Raw genomic sequence first — 25,648 nt, 5'->3', positions numbered from 1 at the left:
AGCTTCAGAAGCACTGTAAAATCCAGGAGCTCAGTAATATGCCACCAAGACACCAAACACTCTGTCTCTAGCTCCTAGTGCTGCTTTCCACAACTTAGCTTCATTCTCAGCAGAATCTTATCTGGCAATAAGATCGTATGGCTCAGATGGAACTTAAAAGCTGAAGATTCTGGAGAAAGAATATAAATCGCTTCCCCAGAATCTGCATTAATCCTTGAAAGCTACCTGGGAGAAGGAGCCTCCTGATAGAAAGGATCACAAGGAGTGAGGGGGGACCGCTTCCCAAAAGGGGAAAATTCTAGGAAACAAAAAAGAAATAGATGTTCACTGTACTAGGAGAGACCTTGAGAATTAAAGATAATTATATCATTTGACTCAGGATCCTATCCAATATTTGGAAGAAGCAGGAATATCATTTAGCGGGAAATCATCTTTGATGGTACTTCAGGAAAACCAGATAAGTGAAACAATTCTTTTAGATCACCCAATTAATTTTGGATTTTTATATTCCTTACCAGGCTAAATTAATATATGGTTAGAGTGTTAGGTTCTAAAGGCAGCTGGCCGACAGAGTTGCTCCATGCTAACCCTTCTCTTCTCCTCTGTGTCAGCAGGTCTGGGGAACAGCTCCTCCAATGCCCCAACAGCCTTCATCATGCTCCCAGGGCCTTGCACAATACAATATGGCCATAAAATAAATACATTTACATTAAAGTTTTCTTGATTTACAGGCCCTCCTGGGGTCAGGGTGGTGGTGGAAAAAAACAATTTATTATCCCCAGAATTTCAGAATTTATGCTTTAACAGTGGGCTTTGGTCTGTTTTAGAGATGGATTTTTTCCCTTTAAATACTCTGAAATCATGAATTACCCTTTTTGCCTGATTGCAAACCCAGTCTTGTTCATGCCTCTGGTCCCAATCAGAGTTTTCCAATTAGTCTGTGGTGTCTTCTAAATATCTCAGACTCCTCTTGGTACCAGAAAATCTGCAAATGTTTTGGTTTGGTGTATGAGTAGAGGAGAGGAGGACATCTGGAGAGGGGACTCTGCTCTAGCACATCCTCCTAGAGCTGGTTCAGGATAACCTAGTCCAAGGAAGTCCGTAGTGGGGGGAAATGAGAAGCCACTTCATTACCAGAAGGTATGGAGCAGAGCCATCTATTTGGAAACGATTTCTGAAAGTGTCAGAGTTGCTCATAATACTACCCATAGTTAAGACTTACTGGGTTCTTACCATATACCAACCACTGTTTTAAGTACCCCACACACAGTATCTCATGCGATATCACAACCCTTTGAGGACACTTACCCAAGGTCACACCACTAGTTAGTGTCAGACACTAGAATTTGAACACAAGTACTCTGGCTCTCATACTTGTGCCCTTCATATGATACCCACACTTCATGTAATGTTGATGGGAAGAAACCAGAAAAAAGGCAGATGGAAAGCTAATGTGTCCATGTACCATGGATTCATGTGCAAGACCAATGTGTGCCTTCATTTATGTTTTGTAATTCCTAATTTTTAATCCTCAGACATGGGACCAGATGTGCAGGAGAAATTGCCATGCAAGCAAATAATCACAAGTGTGGGGTCGGAGTTGCATATAATTCCAAAGTCGGAGGTAAAGCACTTTTAATGTGAATCTTGCATCACTTAGTGTAAATGAGGTGGCCTTTCAACAACCAGAAGAAGAACGGACTGTATGAGAAGTTTGGAGTATGACTTCAGTATGAATTGCAAATGAATCAATGGATCTGGAGTCCTAGAAAATGATAACTGAAGATAGCCTATACAAATGGGGGAGGGGTGTGTGGAAATGCTGAATAGCTTTGAAACCAAATCTAATTTTCTCTGTGCTCTGATTTAGAAGGATTTGTTTTTGAGTGCCTGCTCAGGGAACAGAAGGAGGAGGTAAATATAGGCAAAGAATTTCCTGGCCTCTCAATTCTGCAGTTCTTCATTTCATAGAAAAGAGCAGTTTTTTAAAAGGAAAAGAATTACATACTTGTTATATTAAGAAGCCAAAGGTTATCTTCAATAGCAAGAATTTAGAATCTTGAGTTGTTTCAGTTGGTGTCTTTATGGGGAAACATATGGTAAGTTCCATCAGGACAATTAGATTAAAAAAAAACTATTTATAAGAGTTCCAAGGAAACCAACAAGGCCTAACAAATGTAGACAGATGTTACCACCTTTAGGCCTACAGGAGCAACGGGGAGGCATCAGTGGAAACTGGAGAGAGAGAGAGCTGCGGCCATAGAGGGAATCCCTGGACAGGAGCTGTGGCCTTGATCACAACAACTGAGCTATTTCTAGGCAAAGAGGATTCAGGACAATGAGCACCCCACCCTCTTCTCATTCTCCAACCTCCTGCTGCTGTCCTCAGTTGGCTGACCCCAGTGGGAAGAAGAGAGAAAACCCACTGATGCACTTCCTGTGGAGAAGGTGGCGAGGGCTGGACATGCAGGGGCTCACAGAGACTGTACTCCTTTTTAGGAAGCAAATGAGCAGACATCCTGTCATGTGTGATGCCTATCTGTTAATACAGCACACTTTTAGATTTTGTTATTCCTAATGACTTTGATACTAGCATCATCAAACTGCCATGTTAATTTAATGAAAATGAAAGAAGTACAAATTATGTAATCACCTAGAAACAGAATTTACTTTTTAAGTCATATGAACTAAGTAGCTATAGCTTATGAGAGAGTCATCTGATCCCTTCATTTTATAAAGGAGGAATCAGAAGCAAGGTTTTCAAGGTGACAGGGTGTGGCAGTGTGGAATTAAAACACAAGACTTCTCATTCCAAGTTTACTGACTTTTTTTCTGTTACTCCACCCTTTGGTAGCCTAGCTCTAAGTGTGTTTTTATATAATAATTTTCATTTTTAAGCACCTACTACATACCCATCACTTACCCTACAACCCATTATAGGCAGTGTGTCCTGGAGTTAATAGGATGTATTGGGTACCATATTTCTGGGATTCAAGTCCTGGCTTCACAATTTCAATCTGTGTGTCTTTGGGCAAGTCACTGTTCATCTCTGGCCTCAGTCTCTTCCCCTCTAAAATGGGGAGTATTGTAAAACCCACCTCAAATGGTTGTCGTAAGGATAGATGAGTTCATAAGTTTCCGGTCTGAAGAATGGTAGCTGAATATAGTATATTCTCAATGCATGTGAGCTCTCATTATCCCCAGTTTATAGCTGAAGAAACTGAGGCACAGAAAAGTTAAGTGACTTGCCTTAAAAATCATGCAGCTAGTATGGTAGAAGAGCTGGGATTCCACCCCCAGTAAATGCACTTTTAAACAATTTTTAAAATAAATATGACTTTCATTAATCATGTCAATTACATGTTCTTTTACCTATGCTTCTCTGTGAGTAACAGTGTGAAAATCTAAGTCTGTGTACTCTATTGCATTATCAGCCTGAAGCCAGGAGTAACCAGGTAGCTGCTTCTAACTGTCTAAGTTGCTTTGCCTTGCTGGCTCTGGAGTACATGAGTCTGATGGAGGGTGACAGCCTGTTGGAAAGCACGAAGAGCTACTGCCTTCTCCTGCTGAAAAATGATTCTCCCTCAGGAGAAAAATCCATGACAATGATTTCATCCTTGAGATTATTTAGAAGAAAAGGAAGCATGTTCCTTGAAAATGTTTCTTAGCAAACACATAAAAGAATGGCCTCTGGGTTATTTTTAATCAGTGCTTAGAAACAAGAGTTCTTTCCCTGTTTGTTAGTTTCCTATTGTTAGTAGACCTTTTCAAGCTGCACGGTTTCCAGTACAGAGTCATTTGTATGGTACAGATCGGGCCACAGCCATCCGTGGTATAATCATGAATGGATCTATCAGGGGAGGGCTGTTTGATGCCTGTTTCTAAAAGCTATCCTGTCATTTTCAGGTTGTTGGAGTTGGGGAGGGAGGGGACACATTCTGAATTGCACAATGCCCATGGCCATTGCAGAGGACATAGAGTTCTCTCCAAAGTGCAGATAAGACAGTTTATGGAGGCAGTGACTTGTATCTGTTATGCTGTTAGTGGCAGGACATGGACATTTGGGACATACAGTGGCTAGCTACCCTGTTTTTGACTCTTGAGAGTCCTTTCAAGAAGTGAATTATATTAAGAGCATCTGTGGCATTTTCTATGTACATACTGACATCAGTTTATTTATTTGTTTGTTTTGCTATACAGGTATAAGAATGCTGGATGGCATTGTGACAGATGCTATTGAAGCCAGTTCAATTGGATTCAATCCTGGACATGTGGATATTTATAGTGCAAGCTGGGGCCCTAATGATGATGGGAAAACTGTGGAGGGGCCTGGCCGACTAGCCCAGAAGGCTTTTGAATATGGTGTTAAACAGGTGAGATGCTTAACGCAGACCCACCTGAAATGCAACCTAATTATGTGGATATACAGAGAAGGAAAGAACATTTAGGTTACATGGAAAGAAATGGCTGTGCATTTCTTGTAGTTGCTTACAATTTGAAATGCATTTAGAGCCAAATCATTCTGCAGAGGGATGGAAGTTAAGGGTTAAGAGATTTTTCCCCATTTGGGTCTGACATTCAACAGAGATTCATTATTCTTAAAACATATTTAAAAATACTTTGGATTGTGTCCTTTCTGCTTTTGAATTTTTACTCTAGATTAAACTACTACCCAGACTTCTTTCAAATGCTCTGAAAATGCATCCTTATATATAGATAGCAGAGGGCTGCCTCCCACTCTGCACGTGCCTGGTGAACACGTGTGCCTTGGTTGTATTGCTGTGTCACTGGGTTTATGGCATTCTTGCCAGGAGTCTAGCTAGGCCTTGTTCTGTACAGGATGAAACAACAGTAGAAACTCTGAAGAGCACAGACTGAAGTCATAGAAAGAGTAGCCTTGACGATGAGTTCTGTTTAACTGAAGGGTCCCTTTTAATGCAGCTGCAAAGCAGATCTGAATAATGCCTGATTTTGTCATTCTATTAGTCAACCAAGATTCAATCAGAAAGGAAGAGAGGAAGTTCAAAGATTCAAATGTAGTGACATAAGCCAAGGGAGGAATGAAAAAATATGAGCAAGTGCTAATGGCCAGCTTATAAATCTGCATAATAAAGAAAAGAAAGAAAATCATTAGCTCAGCCCCATCCCAGAGTGGTCCCAGATGAAGCACTGGCAGACCCAGAACCCAGTGACTCGATCAGTGACATCTCACGAGACTTCCAGCATTGAGGCTGGAGGACCTGGTCTTGAAATCAACCTGCAAATAACTGTCCCTGAGAACCTCATGCATGTATTTGTTGGAGATTTTCTTGGGGTGTGACAGTGTCTCCAACAGATGGCAATAGATGTTTTATATTTTGGTTTTTCTTTTAGGGGAGACAAGGAAAAGGCTCCATTTTCGTCTGGGCTTCTGGGAATGGAGGGCGTCAGGGAGACAACTGTGACTGTGATGGGTACACAGACAGCATCTACACCATCTCCATCAGCAGTGCCTCACAGCAGGGCCTGTCCCCCTGGTACGCCGAGAAGTGCTCCTCCACACTGGCCACCTCATACAGCAGCGGGGACTACACCGACCAGCGGATCGTATGTTGTTTTTGTCTCTCTCTGTTTAGGTAGAAGGGCATGGCTTGCATTCAAAAGAATCCTTTGGTCAGTACCTCTGGTAAAGTTGATTTGTTTAAGCTTGATGTCTCCTTTGGGGAGACTCATCCTTTACTCACTTGAAAGACTGGAATATATTGGGAAGTTTTCTCTCTCTGGGATAATGACGCTTCTGCCAAAATGATATTGCCTCTCGGTCATTTTTAAACTCAGCCCCGAGAAACCACCAATCTGTCACTACATATGGCCGAGACGCCAAATGTCTATTCAGCTTGTGTGATGCCTCCCTGAGAACAGCCTTTAGGGAGATTTCAGGGATGTAGGGGCTTTATTGCCCTGTACTGGTAGATTCCTTTAGTGGCAGGGATATGGCCTGGCTTGCCCTTTTGCAGATGATAAAAATACAAAGCAGACACCAGCTATGTCTGCTAAGAACAAACCACCTGCAGGAAAATAACAGTCTAAATTTCCCCTGAGGTGAACTTCTCAGCATCCAAATAAGCAGCTCAGAAAGGGTAGATGCTCAGAGAGCATCTCTAGCCCACGCTTGGCTGTGCCTTCGCCTTCATGAGTCAGACTGCCAAGAGTAATTATTGGATTTCCCTTTAAGGACACGATGAGGAAGGGCTATTTGAGGGCTTTAAGAACAGAAAGGTGCTTTTAATTAAAAAATTTAAAGACCCAAACTTAACTTCTGACACAGAAAGAACCAACTAACTAAAGTATGTATATCCTAATCTCAATGAAATAACAGGTCATGATCCCATTATGTTGTGGGTAAACCCCATAATTATTAGAACTTAAAATGTTTATAAAATTCATATTAATAGCATCTTAACAAAATTGTCGGAACTACTGTCTTCTTCATACAGTATCACTATTCTGGAGCTCTGCCTGCCTCTCTAACCTACTCTAGTCCAGACAATAAAACTGGGGCCTCAACTGAAAAGCACTGGCTTCCTTCCCTCTCATGCCCATATCTTCAATTACACAAATAATAGTGATATTCTACCCAGGGATTCTCTATGGTGGGCGTACTTCATAGCCTTAGAAAGGGGCATATCAGATATGTTTCTACCTGTGTTGAGAGCCCCTGGCTGTTGTCCCTGTGGGTGTCCAGAGGTGCTTTGGGGAAAATGGCCTGTTATTATACATTTCGGAGTCACTATTTCATAGGCTATCCCTCATCTGAGCTACTCTGCTCTGAAGGAAGAGGAAGAATTTCTATCTTTGCAAAGATCCCTCCTTAGGTAAATCCTCCATAGGAGACAGCTGGTGGATTCTATTTGAGACAGTGGCAAGAACATAGCCTTTGTCATACGCAAATCTCATCCTCAGCACAGTCATCTCTGGGGCCTTACTTGCGTCAGCAGGTAAAATGGGCAACCTTGCTTCCGCAGCCCTCCGAGGAGCGAGGAGCAGAGCCACTGTAACTTGAGAAATTCAGTGCCTCCAGGTGGGAAGCCAAAGGAGGTGATAACAGAACAAATTATTTTTTTGCACCTCCCTCCCACACATTGAAATGTCTAGCTAAAAACCATAGTGCAGGAGAGTCTGGGTGGGTGTCTTGTTAGTAATCCTTTAGCCCAACCAGTTGTTCAACCACCAGTACTATGGTCTCTAAGGCAGAATGAGTGGAAGTCTTTTTGGTTTCCTCTTGTCATCTTGGCAACCTCTTCAATTAAGCTATAATTAGCCTTGGTAATTCTTTATGTTCAATAATAGTGTGTAAAAATGCTTTCACAGACAGGATTCATTCCAGCCTCAGAATAAGAGTTAGGAAATGTCAACCTCATTTTACAGATGGGAAACCCAAGTGACTTGCCCTTGAGACCCATCTAATGAATAGCAGTGTTAGAATTTGGACCCAGATGGAAGCACAGTAAACTTTCTGTTTGAAAAACTCGTCATTTTCATGAATGTGCAAATGTGGACACTAACTTTTGGGCATCAAATTATAAGTGAGTGCAAACTACACACTAAACACATTTTTTACAAGTAGTTTAAGTGACCAAAATCAGAATGGCTTAATATTTTTGCGCTGAAGAGGCAGTCAAATGTCAGTCTGAAAGCAAAAGGGAATTTTGCATGAGGCAGAATTTCTAAATATGCCAGGCCACACACAATGGACCTGATGATTAACCGGCCAGCATGATTCACAATGACTTTGAAACAGTCCCTTTTTTCAGACAGCACTTCGTTTGGGAATCTCAGAGGAGAAAATATTCATAGTGTGAGTACTTCATCCCCCGAAAAGGCATCCTGATGCCAGAATTATAGAGAAGTTGCAATATAGAGGAGAGTGAACTAAAATATCAGCAGATGGCAAACATCCGTCTGTGGGTTAGAGGAGGAAGTCGGGAATCGAATCAGCTGAGCTTCCTGATCACAGCAGGTGCAGCCTAGGTACAGTTCACCCCCAGGGACGGGCTCACACTCCTTACACATTCTCCTGCCTTTCTCTCCTTCCTGATGCCGCCCAGACGAGCGCTGACCTGCACAATGACTGCACAGAGACCCACACAGGCACCTCGGCCTCGGCACCCCTGGCTGCTGGCATCTTCGCCCTGGCCCTGGAAGCAAAGTAAGGTCCAGAAAGCATCTAGTCACCATTACTAAGACTGCATCTTGTTCTTTTTAATAACATATATTGTTTTCTAAATACATGGTTACAGCAGAAAACTACAAAAAACAATAAAAGTAAGCTCTCTTCCTGTTAACATCTCAATGTAGATTTAGTACACACATGTATCTTACAAAATTGGGATCTTAATATATACATTATTTTGTAATTTTTTAATCTACCCTATAATATGTTTAGAGCATTTTTCATGTTTAAATCAATGTTTCTTGACCTTCAAAAACTGATGCTCTCCTCCCAATTCTTCTCCCACTCAGCTGCAAAGCCTTCTCACTTCTGTTTATTCCCACCAGGAAAGACTTCATCCAGATCATCTCTTGTGGGTAGTGTTAGGAATGACAAGTTTCTAAAACATCCTTTTTTCATATTATATAAACCGAGTCTTAAAGCTGATATAACATGTCAACTGCTAATGAGGATGTGAGATTTAAGAACAGGATTTTAATCTTTTTGTAGTATTCTATTATATAAACACAAATTTTAGGCAAGTTATCTAACAGGCTTAAACACCCTTGTCCATAAATGTTGGTTGTTGTCTCTGATAATTTCCTCAGGATAAGCACTCACAGTTGGAATTTCTGGGTCACAGCGCATGTGTGTTTTAATGATTTGATACATATTGACAAGTTACTGTCTAGAAAGGCTACAGCATTTTATATTTCCATGAACATTATATATGTGAAAGTACCATTTTCCTAAACTCTTATTAAAGCCATTTTTATTATCTTTTAAAGTATTTGCTACTTTGATACATACAAATGGTATCTCATCTTCACATACTTTTATTTCTTTACTAATGAAGCTCAATATTTTATATTCTTTGGCCACTTATCATCTGTGATTTCTTATTTATGGCCTTGATTTTGTTCTGTGGCCTTAGTTTAGAAAAGCTATTAATGTTTGGTTAATTTGAACTTACCTTTTATTTATATGTAATTTTTAATGTAATGAAGTTAATATATTCACAGTTATATTTGTCAGTTTTTTCTTTAAGGTTTTTTTTGTTTGTTTTTACTCTCAGATAAATATTTACAACCCGAAATTAGATGAACATTTATGTATATGTTTTTTGTTATGATTCATTTGCCATATTTAAGTCCTAATACCCCTGGAATTTACTTTACTGTATGATGTTAAAAAGGGATCTATACCTGGCTGGTGTGGCTCAGTGGACTGAGTGTTGGTCTGCAAACCAGAAGGTCACTGGTTTGATCCCTAGTCAGGGCACATGTCTGGGTTGCTGGCCAGATTCCTGTTGGGGGCATGCGAGAGGCAACCAATTGATGTTTCTCCCCCTATCTTTCTCTCTCCCTTCTCTCTAAAAAGAAATAAATAAAATCTTCAAAAAATGAGGGATTTAACAACATTTTTTTCTAAATCCAACTGTCTTACACTGTATATCCATAACTTTTTATTCATCCTTATTTCTAGTTTCTAATGTATGGTGAAAAATATTTAAATGTCAAGGCAGGTGCTGTGGTTTCATGATGGTCGAAGTGATTAAACCTGTAGGTTACTATTACTCTTCCTAATAAGGAGGACAGGCTAGAAGAACATCCACGTTCTATAGAGAAGACAAAGCAGCCCCCTCATATCATGTTCAGTAGATGAGGTTCAGAGTAGCAACAGAAGAACACCTTGGCTCGTGCCACAGCTGGAAGAGCCTGGAAGCTGCTCAGCGTTTGTTCAAGAGAACCCAGAGTAGCTCCAGGAGCCCTGGGGCCACCTGTGGGTTTATGAGGCAGTCCCTGGTTTCTCAGCTAGAAGATGGCCACAGTGGCTAAGCAAGATAGGCCTAGCAAGGCCCTTACTAAGAGTCTACCTCCTTGGATGGTCTGGAAAGATGTCTGGTAAGGGAACAGGAAATGTGGGAAGAGCTCAGTCAGAAACAGAGGAACACTTAAAACTCTTGGGACCAAGAAAAGAGCTATTTTTAGAATCTGAGTTCACTTGTAACAGGAAGGGGATGGACAGAGGCCAAAGCCTATGAACACAAGCTAAAGCTAAGACGGGCATCAGCAGATCCAAACCTAATTTGAGAAAAAAAAGTCATCTAAGCAGTGAAAAGTGCAAGGAACACCTAGCTTCAATGTCTAGGCATGCCACTACTTTGTGACCTTAGGCAAGTTAATTCCCATGTGAGGGTTCGATGTACCATCTATAAAGCGAAGGGGTCAGATCAGATGGTTTGTTTCAAACATTTTCCCTATATAAAATTCTCCAACTTGAAATATGAGGTATCAGCATAAATAGATCATCTAACATGTATTATTGAGGTTGGTGGTGAGTGGTTCTGAGTGGAAAAAATAAGGTCCTATGAGGGCAAGTGGTTACACACAGGTGGCATAACAGGCCTACAATATTCATGATTTCAGGATATAAGCTATTAGCTCCAGGGACCTGTTAAAAGAAAACCATCCTTAAAATATTAAGTCTTTTCTACCTAACACCTATAAGGTACGTGGAAATAGACCTGGCCCGTCCTTGTCCAATGACCAGTACAGTAGAAACACCCATCTATGTGAAAAGATGTAATATTAATTTTATGTAAAAATCAAAATTTTTAAATCGTAACATCTGCTTTGTAAAATTTTGAACTTCTTTTTCTGTACAAGGAGAAAGTGATCTAAGAATGATCTAGCCTTATTCATTGCAGTTCATTTCTAATGGGCTATTTTTAAAGCAGGGACTCCATCCAGGACTGCTATCAAATATGTGGATGAGTTTCCAGGGGTCCACGAGCTTTTTTAGAACTAGATGCAGAATTGTTTGTGAGTGTATGCATGACATGTTTCAGGGGAACAGTTTGTAGGTTCCTTCAGATTCCCACACTGTTCATAATTTGAGACATTAGAGTTTGTGATCTTCCTGGTACACATAATAAGAATTTAATTCCTTTTATTTTGATTCAATAATCAGTATGATGGACACAATCTATCTTAACATTTATATATACATTCTGCCAAAGTACAGAGAGATTATTGAGATGTTTTTTCCCAGATGGACAGTTTTCTAAACTATATTCAATTGTCTATATACCAAGACAATTATTTCAGAAAATCTGAATGCCAGAATTTCTAGAAGTTTCCCTAGTCAGTCAAGATTGGGAGAATCATGTAACTATGTGATGGTCCTCAAGGAACAACTGTGGAGACAGGAGTAAAACTATGGGCTAAATTTATTGAGAATCATAACACTCAATATTTGTCAGGTTCTTACCATGGACCAGACACTATGCTAACCTCTCTATATGCTGATTTTAATCCTTACAACATCTTTGTGGCATGGTAATTATTAGTTTCATTTTACCAACAAAGAAACTGAGGCTTAGAGAGGTTGAGAAATGTAACCAACATCCCACAAAGAGATTCAAACTGTGGTGTGTCTGACATCAAAGCCTGTGTTATCAACAACTACACACTCTGCTGCCTCCCGTGGCCTGGTGGAGTGGAAGTGTTGAATGGAAGCCCATCATCCTCTCAGGCAAAGGGGAGTTAAAAAGATTGAGACTGATAAAGGAACACCATAATGCTCATGTGTTTATGAGTTCCTCATAAAAGACACCCTGTCACATGCAAACTACTCTTACTATTTTGCATTAATTATGATTAAGCTGGAGCACTGGGGAATGGGAAGTGGAGAAGAAAGGAGAAAGAATTTAGGCTCAAATATTGAGAGAGGAATTTTCTTCCCTAGAACAGTGTTTCTCAAATACCAGCATGAATAATAACCACCTTAGGAGTTTATGTAGTGTGTCGATTCCCAGACTTCACTGTTATCAACTCAGATTCAGAATTTTCTGATATCTGGCCCAGGAATCCCCATTTTAAACATGTATGTTAGGCAGTTTGAATGCTTAACCAAATTTAGAGAAACAGTGCTATAAGGAGTTAATTTACAACTGTTTTTTTCTCTACCTCATATAGCTGTAATTATGAAGATGCCCATTCAGGTACTTAATAGGCATTAAAAAGACAGAAATTCTTTGGACAAATGCCTACGGCACATTATGTAGTGAGTATACATAAGAAAGATGGCAGACAATAACCTCAGTCCTCTGTGGAGAGAGCAAAGGAATCAGAATAAGTTTTAATGAGAACACAAATTTTATAGTGAAACACTGAATCCCTTTATATCTTTAAAGATATTAAATAAACAGATGAACCAATTTTCTGTTTTCAGTAAAGGCTGGAGAAAGGAAAATAAACTTTCAATGAGGCATGAAACCTTTGGGTAAATTACATCAAAGAAATCCTTGACTTAGTGGGTTGTGAAATATTGGAAAGTCTCCAGGTTAGAAAGTCTTCAACATCCTAGTCTTACAGAGGTGTGATTAGAGGCTGAACCAGGTAACCTCTAAGACGCTTTCATTTTAGAATTTTTGTTTCCAGGTTACTTTACCTACGCTCTCTTCAATTAGAAGCAATGCTTAATTTCAGTGTTTAATTCCACAGTCCTTATTTTCTGTAAACATATCCTTGATTAGCAACCTAATGCACCTTTAAAATTTTTAATTATTGTGGATGCTGTGAGCACTAATTAACAAAGGGAGACTGTCAGCAATGAGATGTACTATTATTAGCAGCTCCTTTCTGTGTATGAAATTCAATCACACAAATGAACAATAACTGTTAGGAAAATGGGCTTAATTTTCCAAATTGCATGGCAATGATGCCCCTTTGAATATGTTGCAAAGAATAGGTAAAGTAACATTAAAAACAATAAAACATGCAATTAAGTGTAAAACAAATGCTCTACTATAGAAATGCAGGAAGTCTAGGCCTTGTGTTTTATTACCAAGACCCTGCCTTATGCCTTCTCAGTGCACTTCCTCGTCCAGCCTCCACACACCTGTTCACACTGACGGTGCAACTAGGAAAGTGGCATATTGCCCATTGACAACCTTGATAAGAGGCTTGTGCCTAAAACTCCCTTTAAAAGACTGGAAGGGTGCAAGAATTTCAGTAAAATGCTTTATAGTTTAGAATTTATTTGCTACATTAAGAAAATAGCCATTTCTGCTCAGCTAGCTAATTATTCCTGAATGTGGTGGGATGGCCAGTGTGGAGACAAGATCTGTAGTGAGGTATTTACAATATTGAACAGATAGGAGTCTGAATAATAAGGAATTCCAGAGATTACACTCATCCCTCTATTTTCTCATAAATGAATCAACTCAGGCCCAGGGAGATGAAGTGGCTTGCTTAAGGTCACACAGATCTTTGGTAGTAGAATATAGTTTAATATGTCTTTTATTACTCCCTATTCTGACCTCCATGATTTAAGTTAATTTCTAAATGTCTTAGTGATATGCTTGTATTCTTTCTTCCAACTGTTATTTTAGCTCTAGCATAGAACTGGTTAGACAGTTTTTTCTAATATAAATGTAAAACCATGCCCTACCTTCAGATAATTTGATTCAGTAGGTTTAGGATGGGACTCAGGAATTATCAGTACTTACAAGTGTACCAGGTGATTATGGTGCAGTCTGGGACCCATGGGAACCACTGACCCAGAGTCTGTCTAAGGCCTCTGTTGATTGCTCTTTGGGTGGTGTGTTCATCAGGAGCTCAGCTGAGCTGAAAGCCTGCTGAGTTGCTAGGTATCACAATAGCCGATTGAAGCAGCAAACAACAAATGAAAGAGTTAAGCCTCTGATCGCTACTGTGATGGTATAAGCCAGAGTCTAAAACAAGAGGAAATCCTGACTCCCCTGATTCATTTCCCCCCAAGGAATAGTGCACCAGTCAAGTGTCAAGTGGAGCACCATGTTCATGGGCATCTTCTCACTGTTGAGGGAGCCCCAACAAAAGGCTCTGGTAGTTGTATGGACTCTGGGGTGGGGTGGGACTTGGAGGAAGGCTAGGAGTGAAGTACTGGGTGGTGAGGGGGGGAAAACGTCCTTAAGGTTTCTCCCACTCCCCCCCATAAGGAGGCCTCAGCAGAGCAGATCACTGCCCAAGACCTCAGATAAGGAACCTAAGAATGAAGGCTTGAGGGGCTAGAAATGTACATATGGAGAGAGATTGGCCAAGGAAGGGAGCTGAGTCCTTGACTGCAACTCCCTAGAGAGACCAACTGATGGTTTGTACACTCAGGTAGGTGTGGGGAAGGAGATTCCCTATGAAGCCTGCCAGGTAGCCTTTGCAGTACATATCAGGGGGCGACTTAACCAATATATTACTGGCTCTAGGGAGAAAATAGTAAATTGAGCCATGTTCCCTTAAGGGTTGCTTCACAACATAGTGATAAGATAGAAAACTTGAGGACTAAAGACTTGGGCATTTATTTATTAAATTATGTTTCATTGGCTTAATAGGAACAGTTCAGGTCTCAAAGACAAGGGAAAGCTTGAGATCTTGAAAGACTCTAATGACTACTAATAAAAAGTTTTAAAGTTATATCTGGGGCTAGTTAACACATAGTCACATTCAATCGTTCAATCAACCAATATTTACTAAGCAGATACTCTGTGCCTGGAATTCTTCTGAGTGCTAGGCACACATCAGAGAAAGAGATTGATTAAAATCATAGCCCTTCTCATGCCTAATCCTAGCAGAGAGACAGACACTAATAATACACAAAACAAATCAATTGCCCAGTATGTCTGAAGGTGATAAATGCTATCTAAAGAAAAAAGTATTGCAGGATCAGAGAGCTTGGGAGCATGTGGGAAGAATTGAAATTTTAAATAGGGTCATCAGGAAAGATTTCATATGCATTATAATAGATCCAACAATCCTGTGCACCTCTGACTTATCTTTATATTGTTGTCAAATTGATTTTATCAAAGCTTCTGATTATACCATTTTCTTGCTCAGAATCTCTCAATGATTCCTCATTGTCCCTTTCCTGGCAGTCAAGGCTCTCACTGCCTAGGCCCTTACACCTTATCTCCTCTCCCTGCTCCAGCAAACCAGACTACCCACTGTACTTAGGCCACATCGTGTACTTTCCCCGGCTCACAGGTTTTGCTCTGTTGCCTCACCCTCTTTTCTCTCATTCCACCCCTTGACATTCTACCCACTTTTCAAAGTTCAGCTCAACTATTTCCTTCCAGCAAAGCCTCCCTAGATCTTCCTATCCCAAAAGAATTCTCTCTCCTCTAAACTTCTACAATGCATTATGCTGTAAACACAGTATTTGATAGCTATATTATAATTACAAAAAAACTTAGTTTTTTTACTGGGTCGTAAGCTTCTTAAAAACAATAACCACCTCCTCAAATATCCTTCTAGTATTAAGTACAGTGCCTTGCAAGGGTGATCTCAAGCAGCTAAGAGTTTCTTGACACTTCTGATACATGAAGAAAAAAGACAAAAAGTATTTGAGTAGGAAGCCAGCCCATGTCTTCAAAATCTGAGTCTTCTTAAGAAGGGAATCAAAGCCTACAGCAGAGGACTAGGAGACACAAAAGAAGTGTTATGAGACAGGACACCTGGCCCTGAGTGGGTCTGCCCAGGGCCAGCAAGAAATGTGTGAGTTCTTGACGTCATGATGGAAAAATTTCACAGCTTGAGTCCAGGTGACTGTGAGAGTATGTTTACTGAAGCTGGGGACAGTGAAACAAGGAAGGCCCTGGCATAGAAAAATCAACAGGAGAGCCTAGGCTGGACTGCCTTATCTCCTTGGGAAGTCAGAGGAAAGGGGACCTTGGAGACAAGTTCAAAGAATTAGCCTGGGACAAGCTGTCCCTGCCGATTACTCCCTTTAGTCTGGTGGGGACCCTTAGAGTTTAGATGTGTGCCTGTGGGGGAAGGAGAGGAGGAGGGAGAGGGGAAGGGACTGGTGCAGGCTACTCCTCAGAGGGAGAGCATGTCCAAGGTCCTTCATCTTTAGTTTTTATTTCTCTCTTATAGGTGGGAATCTTAGGGGAGCTCTCAGGGGAAGGTTTCAGTAGAATATTCCTCAGTTCTTCAGGTGTGCCACGGTCTCCACCGATTGGTCAGTGCCAAGGAAGGGGGTCTTTGCTCATTGCAGCTGGTCCTGACATCACCCACCAGGTTTTGCTACTTTTCTGGTCCTGCAGATGAAATACAGCTGAGGCCTAGATGTTATTTCTAGGGAGGTGAACTTTTGTATCTGGCTGTAAATTGTTTGGCCAGTGTGTTCAGCTATTTGTCTCAGTTTCCCTACTCCACTTGTCCTGGCTTACTAGCCTGTCTCGGAAGTTCTCTCATTTAAAAGTTTTGCTCCAGTTAACTTTAACTAGTTAGAAATCATGAATCAAGGCCTTCATTCCTACAATGCTGAACACAAAATTTTACCCACAGTAAGAACTTAACGTATGTGGTATGAGGAGAAATTTTCTATACCATATTTTGAATTGAATGAAAAGATCTATGAATAGTAGCACAAAATAGAATTATACAAGTACAATTACAAAAGGCACTTGATAATTTCTGAATGGAGATGCTTGTTTTTAGTACTTGCTTTTATAAGGAAACTTCATTCTGTCACTGAAAGATATTTTGGATCACTTTCCATCCAGCCCAAATCTCACCTGGCGAGATATGCAGCACTTGGTTGTCTGGACCTCTGAGTATGACCCACTGGCCAATAACCCTGGATGGAAAAAGAATGGAGCAGGCTTGATGGTGAATAGTCGATTTGGATTTGGACTGCTAAATGCCAAAGCTCTGGTAGACTTAGCTGATCCGAGAACCTGGAACAGCGTGCCTGAGAAGAAACAGTGTGTTGTAAAAGATAATGACTTTGAGCCCAGGTAAGTGTCTCAAGAATTTTGAACAAAGAAGCATTCCCATGGCACTATTTGCTATAATGTTTGCCATTTTGACTGATTTTTTTTCTCACCTAGCTTTCTGAAGTAGATGGAGGTAGCATTTGCTGGTGTTCACTGTGGGTCCAGGGGGAATATTGAGATCAAAGATTGCAAATCATATCAGCATATTTGCATTTTCTTCTGTAGCCAACCTATTATCCAGCATTAGGTTTAAGGTGGCCATTGTTTTATATAGCACTAAGAATAATCATTGCTAATTAAACTATTATCAATCATCAGTTTTAAGATTTATACCAGATTCACAGATGTTAAAATGTCTAAATATGCATCTTAGAATTGATAAAATACAATACTTGTCAGCCAGTATTATCCAAAACTCAAGAGCCTCACTTCATGCCATAGTGCTGAGTGAATAATGACTTTTCCACCATGAAGGAACCTTTATCATACTGCTTTTACATAGACCACATCTGCCCCAACACATCTGGCACAGAAGTAGAATATGCTATGTCCGTTTTGTTGATTCTATTATGACAACCATGACTATACCCAAAATACCCAAGTATGGGAGGTATGGGGACGTGCATTAGGAAGATAAAATCATTTTTAAAAAAATTATTTTAAGAGGGTCTATTGCAATAATACACTACTTTTTGATAGGTCCAAGGCAAACCTACCTGAATTTGATTCCACAGTAAATAGCATTTTTTTTTTCAGGTATCTGTGTTCTTTATCATTTTCTTTTCTTTTTATTTAATTGTGGTAAGTACACTTAACTGGGTTCTCTATTCTGTTCCACTAGGCTATATGTCTGGGTTGGGTCCCCCCCTCCCCCGGTACCATGCTGTTTTGATTATTGTAGCTTTCTGATGTATTTTAAAACTAGGAAGTATGATGCCTTCAGTTTTGTTCTTCTTTCTCAGGATTGGCTTACCTACTTGTGATCTTTTGTGCTTCCATAAAAACTGTAGAATTGCTGTTTTTTTCCTATTTCTTTAAAAACCTTATATCTTCTATGCATTAAAAATATTTACTGCCCTGAATTGGGTTCTACTCATAATAGGGAGAGACAAGAAGCCTAGTTGAGATCTAGACAAGGCTGATGTGTACATATTTATATAAAATGCAAGGAAGAAGAGATATACTTTATTCAGTGATGATTCATTAATATATTCAGAGCCCTAAAAGCTAATGGAGAAGTTATCATTGAGATTCCAACAAGAGCTTGTGAAGGGCAGGAAAATGCTATCAAGTCCCTGGAACATGTACAATTTGAAGCAACAATTGAATATTCTCGAAGAGGAGACCTTCATGTCACACTCACCTCTGCTGCTGGTAAAGATTTTTAAAACTTCAAAAATTTCTTTTAAACCATCTATGTAACTTTTTAGCTGTAAACTAAATTATTTCAGATGAATGAGTTTGTTTCTTTATAGAATCGTCTCCCAGTAGATATTTTCAGGTCTTAAAATATATGCTGCTGCTGATGCTCTGGCTGGGTGGCTCAGTTGGTCAGGGCATCATCCCATTCGCCAAAAGGCTGTGGGTTTGATTCCTGGTCAGGGTACATACCTAGGTTGCTGGTTTAACCCCTGGTTGGTGCATGTACAGGAGGCAATGGGTGGGTGTTTCTCTCTCATATCAGTATTTCCCTCTCTCTCTCTTATCCTCTCTATAAAATCAATAAAAACATGTTCTCAGGTGAGGATATATATATGGTGCTTTTTGTTAACATCAGAATTCTGCCCTGCTCATTCCCACTGGTCCTTAGATAAGCAAAGAGTGAGGTCTATTCAAATAACACCTTTAATTAATAAGCCTTTCTGGAGTTTAATTAATACCTTAATACTCATTTTCAAATTGTATTCATTTTTCCTAGGTTACTGGTCTGTCATTCTTTTTTCTCAGATAACACGTTAGTGATAACTACTCTGATAAATAATTAATAAAGCTGACAGGTACATAGACACATCCAAGAAATCAACTGAAAAACTGAGAATTCTGATCCATGAAAGAGGGTTGTGAAGACTAACAAATTTTCCATAATGATATGATTAAGGCCATACAATATGATTTTTGGGCATTCGCTTTTCCTGAGAGGGTACTAATTCCAATGAGATCTTGGATGGGAAAGAGCTGGTGAACACAAATCACAATCCAGCCAGGAGAAACTATCCTAACACTTTTATGTTTTTGTAGGATTCAATCTCTGACTAAATGTAGGATTTGTAGGATTCAATGTCTATAGGTGATATGTGAGGAAAGATGAGCTATCTCTATAATTTTCTTGGATATGAACTTCTTAGAAGCTTCGAGTAGGGTCTGTTAATTTTGGAGTTACACTTTCCAGATATCTTTGAATTGGCCTGAAATATTGGTGGAATGCCTTTTCACTGATGGCCTTTTCATTTGACCCTTTCACTTAGAAATAGTATTTATTGATCTACAGAAAGTTTGAATTTGGAAACTAGTTTTATTTGATAAAATTATTAAATTAATATAGATTTATTTTTACATATACACAAGATTATAGATGCAATTACCTATTAATTTTCAAAATTTCCTCTTAAATTTCAAAACGATAGTTGCATTAAATTGTATTTTAGGTCTTTGACTCTTTAATGTATAATAGTTTATAGGTGTGGTTCTGAGTTCACCTTATTCAAATAAACTTTAATATAGTCATTCATTATTTATTTTTCCACATTATTTATTGAGAACATATGTCAGATAATGTGCAAATCCTACAGATAAAAACATTTTTTTCTTGTGAATGTCTCTATCCTAGTCTTATACTCAACAGGAAAATTCAGAGGGCTAATCTCTTTTACCTTTCGTTTTCAGTTATCAGATGCTAGAGTGTGTGCTATCAGAACTGTTAGGACATTTATTAACTTGTGTTTTTTGTATGAAAATAGGAACCAACACTGTTCTGTTGGCTGAAAGAGAGCGGGACACATCTCCTAATGGCTTTAAAAATTGGGACTTCATGTCTGTTCACACGTGGGGAGAGAATCCAATAGGCACCTGGACTTTGCGAGTTGCAGACATGGTAAGGAAGAAGAAAAGGCTACACAATCACAAGCTTAAGCACTCTGAGGGAGTTTTAAGGTTGGGGTCATCATTAGTAAGGGCTCCAAGGAACTTTGATTACTCCTTAGTTGAAATAAGGAAAAGATGTAGTATTTCAAGTCCTACCTAATTGGCTACGTAGATTTAAAAAAAAAAAAGATTAAGCACTAGCCACAGAAAAAGGAAGAGAAGATACCCTGATCTACAATGTGACAGGCTGTGGGACAAATCCAAGCATTCCCGTGTCAGAACGTAGCCCACCACATGACCTACTCACCAGGATGAGCTATATTCACAAACACGATTAAATGCTAGACCAGCTTTGCTTATGACACTCTGCTGGAGTCACATGAGAGAACTATTACAAATATTTACTGCAGTGGCTATTTAGAAGTAGCTTACTTATTAGACAAGACAGCTTATTTAACATGAGTTTGTCTTGTTTTGCTTCAGTTATGAAACAAAGTAAAACTAATTTCTCTTTCACTCTGTTTACTAACAGTCTATAATTATACCATACAGTCCTAAAAATAAAGCAAGGAGTTGTCTGAACAAAAAGCCAAATACTTATACAGCTGAATTATTTATTTTTGCATCATTTCACCAGCATTTTCTATAGGTGACCATATAAATAGAAAGGTTTTTTGGTCTGAGTTCTCCTGCGAGAGATATGCCATAAATATTAGCAGCAACAGATTTCAATGTCTAAATAACTTTTTTTAAAAAGAGATGATTTTAAATTTCTGAAGATGTCAATTAAATTAATATAAATCTTACAGTTATTATTACTTTTTTTCTCTGAGAATAGCTTTCTCCTAAAGACAGCTAAAATTGTAATTGAGAAATGGAAGTGGTAAAAATTCCTGCTTTCATAGGGAGAACGAGAAAATGTTATTTGTAGGTGAGCCTGTTCATGAACACGGCTTCCACTCTAAGTTTCACCACCAGGAAACTAAGAAAGCCTATTTACCAAGATAAGTCTGCAGAATTTGACTCTATACTTTTAAGTACTTTTTTAGATATTTTAGATTTCAGTGCATTACTTTTAACTTTGTATTTGAGCCTCTGAAAAGTATTATTCTTCTCGTAATGTACAGTTTTTAAGGGCTAACTAATGTTGAAGGCTATTGGTAATTCTCTGTAGAGGCTGACTTTTATTCCCCAATGGAATGTTTCCACAAGTTGGTAATTGGTAAATATAATTCTGTTTATAGAAGGTACAGTCAAATTTTTAAGAACACACCCCATATAGAAAAGGAGGTTAGTCCTGGCTAGTGTGGCTCAGTGGATTGAGAGCTGGCCTGTGAACCAAAAGGTTACCAGTTCAATTCCCAGTCAGGGCACATGCCTATTTTGTGGGTCAGGTCCCCAGTAAGGGGGGCATGAGAGAGGCAACCACACATTGATGTTTCTCTCCCTCTCTGTCTCTCTCCCTCCTCCTCTCTCTAAAAATAAATAAGTAAAATCTTTTTTGAAAAAAAGGAGTTTGATATAGTTCTGCTTTTCTAATTTTTAAATTTAAAAAATTTGTATTGTTGTTCAATTACAGTTGTCCCCATTTTCCCCAGTTGTTCTCCCCTGCCCCACCCATTCCTGCCCCTGAGAGTTCTGATTTTTTAATTAAATGAAGCGATCGATTGTTTTTTGAATCCTCAAGCCTGTAAACTGTCAATTTTCATACCAGTGTTGAATCCAGTGATTTCTTTATTTTCCCTTTTTTTCTTTTATTATCTTCTTTTTAAAAATCCTCTCCTGAGAATACATTTATTGATTTTAGAGACAGAGGAAAGGGGAGAGGGAGAGGGGGAGAGAGAGAGAGAGAGAGAAAGAAACATCCATATGAGAGAGAAACATCGATCAGTTGCTCCTGTACATGCCCCAAATGGGGAGGGAACCTGCAACCTAGGCATGTGCCCTGATGAGGGATTGAACCCACAACCTTTTGGTATATGAAATGACACTCCAACCAACTGAGCCACCGGACAGGGCTCTTTTATTTTTCGTTTTAAATTTTTTCTTTAGTCTTATTGGGGTGACATTCTTAATATAATTCCATAGGTTTCGGGTTTACAGTTCTCTAATACATCATCTGTATGTTGTATTGTGAGTTCACCACCCCAAGTCAAGTCTCCTTCCATCACCATGTATCCCCCTCCCCAGTTATTTATTTCTTTTTACACAGAGCTCTACACATGGAATGCACAGAAATTTTAAATTAGATTTTAACTCTAAAATCCTTTATAGATATTTTGAAGGAGCTTGTTTTATGTTACACAGAACACACACTAAAGTTATGTATGCTTATCCATCAGTCCGGGAGAGTGCAAAACGAAGGGAGAATTGTGAGCTGGAAGCTGATTTTGCATGGGACCTCCTCTCAGCCAGAGCACATGAAGCAGCCTCGTGTGTACACCTCCTACAACACAGTGCAGAACGACAGAAGAGGGGTGGAGAAGATGACGGAGTCAGGGGAGGTCTGTGTGGCTACATTCTTCTTGGCATGCTTTTTTTTTGAACTGTAGATTGACAATGTGGTGACTGAAGCTGCCTCTAACTTTTTGGAGGGGAGTGAGTTAAACATGAGTACGGAAGAAAGGGAGCGGGTATGGTAAGTTATTTTCTATAGGATGAAACTCTACTGTTTTATTCATTTAGTAATTCATCTAGAATTTAGAAATTAAAGCTAATCAATTCAAAATTATTAAATTCCCCAACTTGAACTCCACTTAATCAAAGTGAAAGATACCAATAAGTATGAGCACTTAACCTAATTTTAGTCTTCAAATCCACCAGAAACAGAGGCATTCTTATTCCCATTTTACAAGTGAAGTTAAAGACAATTTAAAAAGTGCTCCGGGTACCTGAGTTAGTATGACTCTAAGCCTCACATTCTCTCTGCCCTTTGACTGCCTCTCAAGGGGAAGCAGGGGCAGGAGCTGCAGTGGGCCTGCCCAGCACTGAAAATGAGCCTTCTTCCCTTTGTTGGTGGATTTCTGTGTTTTAGGAGCAGCCCTTGGAAGAGAGCCTGAAGGAAAACCCCCTGAGTGCAAAAAGTGGCAGCAGCGGTGGTGTGGGAAACAGAAGGGACAAGCTGGCGGAGGGTGCCCCCTCCCAGGCCATGCTGCGACTCCTACAAAGTGCTTTCAGCAAAAACTCACCACCAAAGCAATCACCAACCAAGTCTCCAAGTGCAAAGGTCAACATCCCTTATGAAAATTTCTACGAAGCCCTGGAAAAGCTGAACAAACCTTCCCAGCTTAAAGACACTGAGGACAGTCTATATAACGACTATGTCGACGTTTTCTATAACACCAAACCTTATAAGCACAGAGATGACCGCCTGCTGCAAGCTCTGGTGGACATTCTGAAGGAGGAAAATTAAAATAAGTCTGTGGTCCTGAGTTGGAAATATTCATGCTTCTTCCCCTTAGATTTTGCCTGTGCCTGAGGTAGTTGTTTTTGTCATTGATTCTTATGCTTATAATATCCTTGGTGATACTTTTCCTTTTTTTCCCCAAACTGGACATTTGAAAGAGATGGCCTCATATAGTAAATCCAACTTCCTGAATGGATTGCAGCTCTTTCAAAGCATCTCTTCTCTGCTGACACAAGTAAAGTGTTTGTTCTTTCTAGAGCCACAGTTCACACATGGTCCTCAAACCACTTTAGACCAGCTTCTTGGTCCTTCCCATTTCATCTCTCAAAAGAAAAGTCATAAACTGGGCAACAGATTAATTTAAAAAGTAATCTGCAAGGAACGAGAGGAAGGAAAGTGTTCTGGTAACTGTCCTCTGTCTTTGCCCTGTGGTTTTTTGAATTTTTAAAAAAGATTTTATTTATTTATTTTTAAAGAGGGACGGGAGGGAGATAGAGAAAGAGAGAAACAGCAATGTGCGGTTGCTGGGGGTCATGGCCTGCAACCCAGGCATGTACCCTGACTGGGAATTGAACTTGCAACACTTTGGTTCGCAGCCCGCACTCAATCCACTGAGCTATGCCAGGCAGGGCTGGTTTTTTGAATTTTGATGCCACAGAAGACTTTGGAAAGTTTCTGATGAAAGAGTTCACAATTAGACCCAGACCCTATCCTTTCTAATCCGAAGTACTACTGATTCAGGGCATGACCATCTGGTCATTTGATGGGAGGGGAAGCTGGGTTACTTAGATCCATAAACAGGCGTCATAGTCTGTGTTACCTGGTTTGAGTGGTGTTGAAACATCCCTTGCCTGGCGTGCCACGTGGCAGGCCTCCGTGGGCCTGACGGTGACTGCAGCTTACCCTCTATGCTCTGGTCTTCCTGTTTCCCCTTCTCAAGGTTCTCCTCACTCATCTTAGCCACAGACTATTAATAAATATTGAGAGAATTAATTTATACTATGTTCTTAGAACAAACTTACACTTGGTACTTGGCTAAGTCCTAGCCATAATTTTTTTTAGCAATAGTAACAGAAAGCCACTCATAACACAGAGAACCAACCTAACAACAGGAAAATATTCATATGAGAAGAGCCAGTAGGAGATGGTGTTTGTTTTTAAAATTGTATTCATTAGAATAGGTCTTTCAGGATCTTTGAAACTAAGTGATCATTCCTTGACACTAAAGGCTGTTCCCCAATCTTGCAGCTGAATAGTATCCAAATTCTCATCAAATTGCTTTCAAGCTTTGACTCAGACAGAGGACACAAGTTGGCAGCCCACAGACCCCATTTGTTCTTCAGGTAGATTTTGTCTGGCATGTAAAATGTTTTTAAAATGTGAGTGATTATTGAAAATAAAAGATTTCACATAAAACCTAATTCGCAGGCCCATCTTCCCTTGTGGCAACAGTTGCTTGGAGCTAAGTAGCAGCTGCCCGGCTAGACTTGAATGCCCAGTCCCCAAGGTGCTCTGCTCTGTGCTGCTTGCAGCAGCCACCTCCCTGGTGAGCGCTCAATCAGCATTTTATTTTGCCCGCTGTTGCACTCAATGAATATGGTCAAAGTGTAAATGCATTAAAAAAACTTCAACTTTTTTCAGACAGGATATGAGTGGTAATAATTATGAGAATTTTCCATGACTTAATTAATTTATTGGCCCCCAAAATGGTATTTTAATCTCCTGAAAGTACCTCTGATACTAGTTTGACATGTTCATTTAATCTCACCAGCCCTGGATGTCCATTTCTTCTAATTCGTTACTGCCAACCCACAAACTGCCCACTCTCCCTATGCTCAGAAAAGCTCTAGTCACCTGCAGTGGCATTCTCCCATTGGGTGTGCTGTTTGCAATTCCTCCATGAAGTCTCAGCTTTATCAGGCTACACATAAACTAGACTAAGAAGAGAACACTAGAGTCTGTCACTTGCTTTGGTTTGAAATGTGGTTAGTATGACAAAATTTCACCCCCTATTCTACCATATGAATTTGTGCAGAATAAGGGTAATTCCAGAGCAATACCCATAAAGCTTTCAGAATGTTCTCCTAAAAGAACTATAGTATCACATTGTTCTTGGAAGTTTCCCATGCTGTTTGGTATGGAGTGTTAGATAGAATTTTGAAAATTGCGGCACATCAAAAGTGTTAAAGCTGAAAAGGACCAGGGAGTTATG

General features: G+C 39.7%; 1 protein-coding gene across 2 annotated transcripts in view; it reads left to right on the top strand.

The window, feature by feature from the left end:
- The window catches only part of PCSK1 (proprotein convertase subtilisin/kexin type 1), a 40,352-nt gene extending 16,529 nt beyond the window's left edge, over nucleotides 1-23,823 (top strand). For both annotated transcript variants that reach the window (XM_028519220.2, XM_036020580.1), the window contains exons 6-14: nucleotides 1,536-1,624; nucleotides 4,201-4,373; nucleotides 5,374-5,586; nucleotides 8,088-8,188; nucleotides 16,737-16,970; nucleotides 18,166-18,323; nucleotides 19,907-20,040; nucleotides 22,373-22,534; nucleotides 23,065-23,823. In XM_028519220.2, the coding sequence (XP_028375021.1) occupies nucleotides 1,536-1,624; nucleotides 4,201-4,373; nucleotides 5,374-5,586; nucleotides 8,088-8,188; nucleotides 16,737-16,970; nucleotides 18,166-18,323; nucleotides 19,907-20,040; nucleotides 22,373-22,534; nucleotides 23,065-23,442 (1,642 nt within the window). In that variant the 3' untranslated portion in view covers nucleotides 23,443-23,823. The remainder of the gene's footprint in view (nucleotides 1-1,535; nucleotides 1,625-4,200; nucleotides 4,374-5,373; nucleotides 5,587-8,087; nucleotides 8,189-16,736; nucleotides 16,971-18,165; nucleotides 18,324-19,906; nucleotides 20,041-22,372; nucleotides 22,535-23,064) is intronic.
- The last annotated feature ends 1,825 nt before the right edge of the window (nucleotides 23,824-25,648 follow it).

The sequence above is a fragment of the Phyllostomus discolor genome, chromosome 3, assembly GCF_004126475.2.
Source record: "Phyllostomus discolor isolate MPI-MPIP mPhyDis1 chromosome 3, mPhyDis1.pri.v3, whole genome shotgun sequence".
Lineage (NCBI taxonomy): Eukaryota > Metazoa > Chordata > Mammalia > Chiroptera > Phyllostomidae > Phyllostomus > Phyllostomus discolor.
This window is presented reverse-complemented; position numbering and strand designations above follow the sequence as displayed.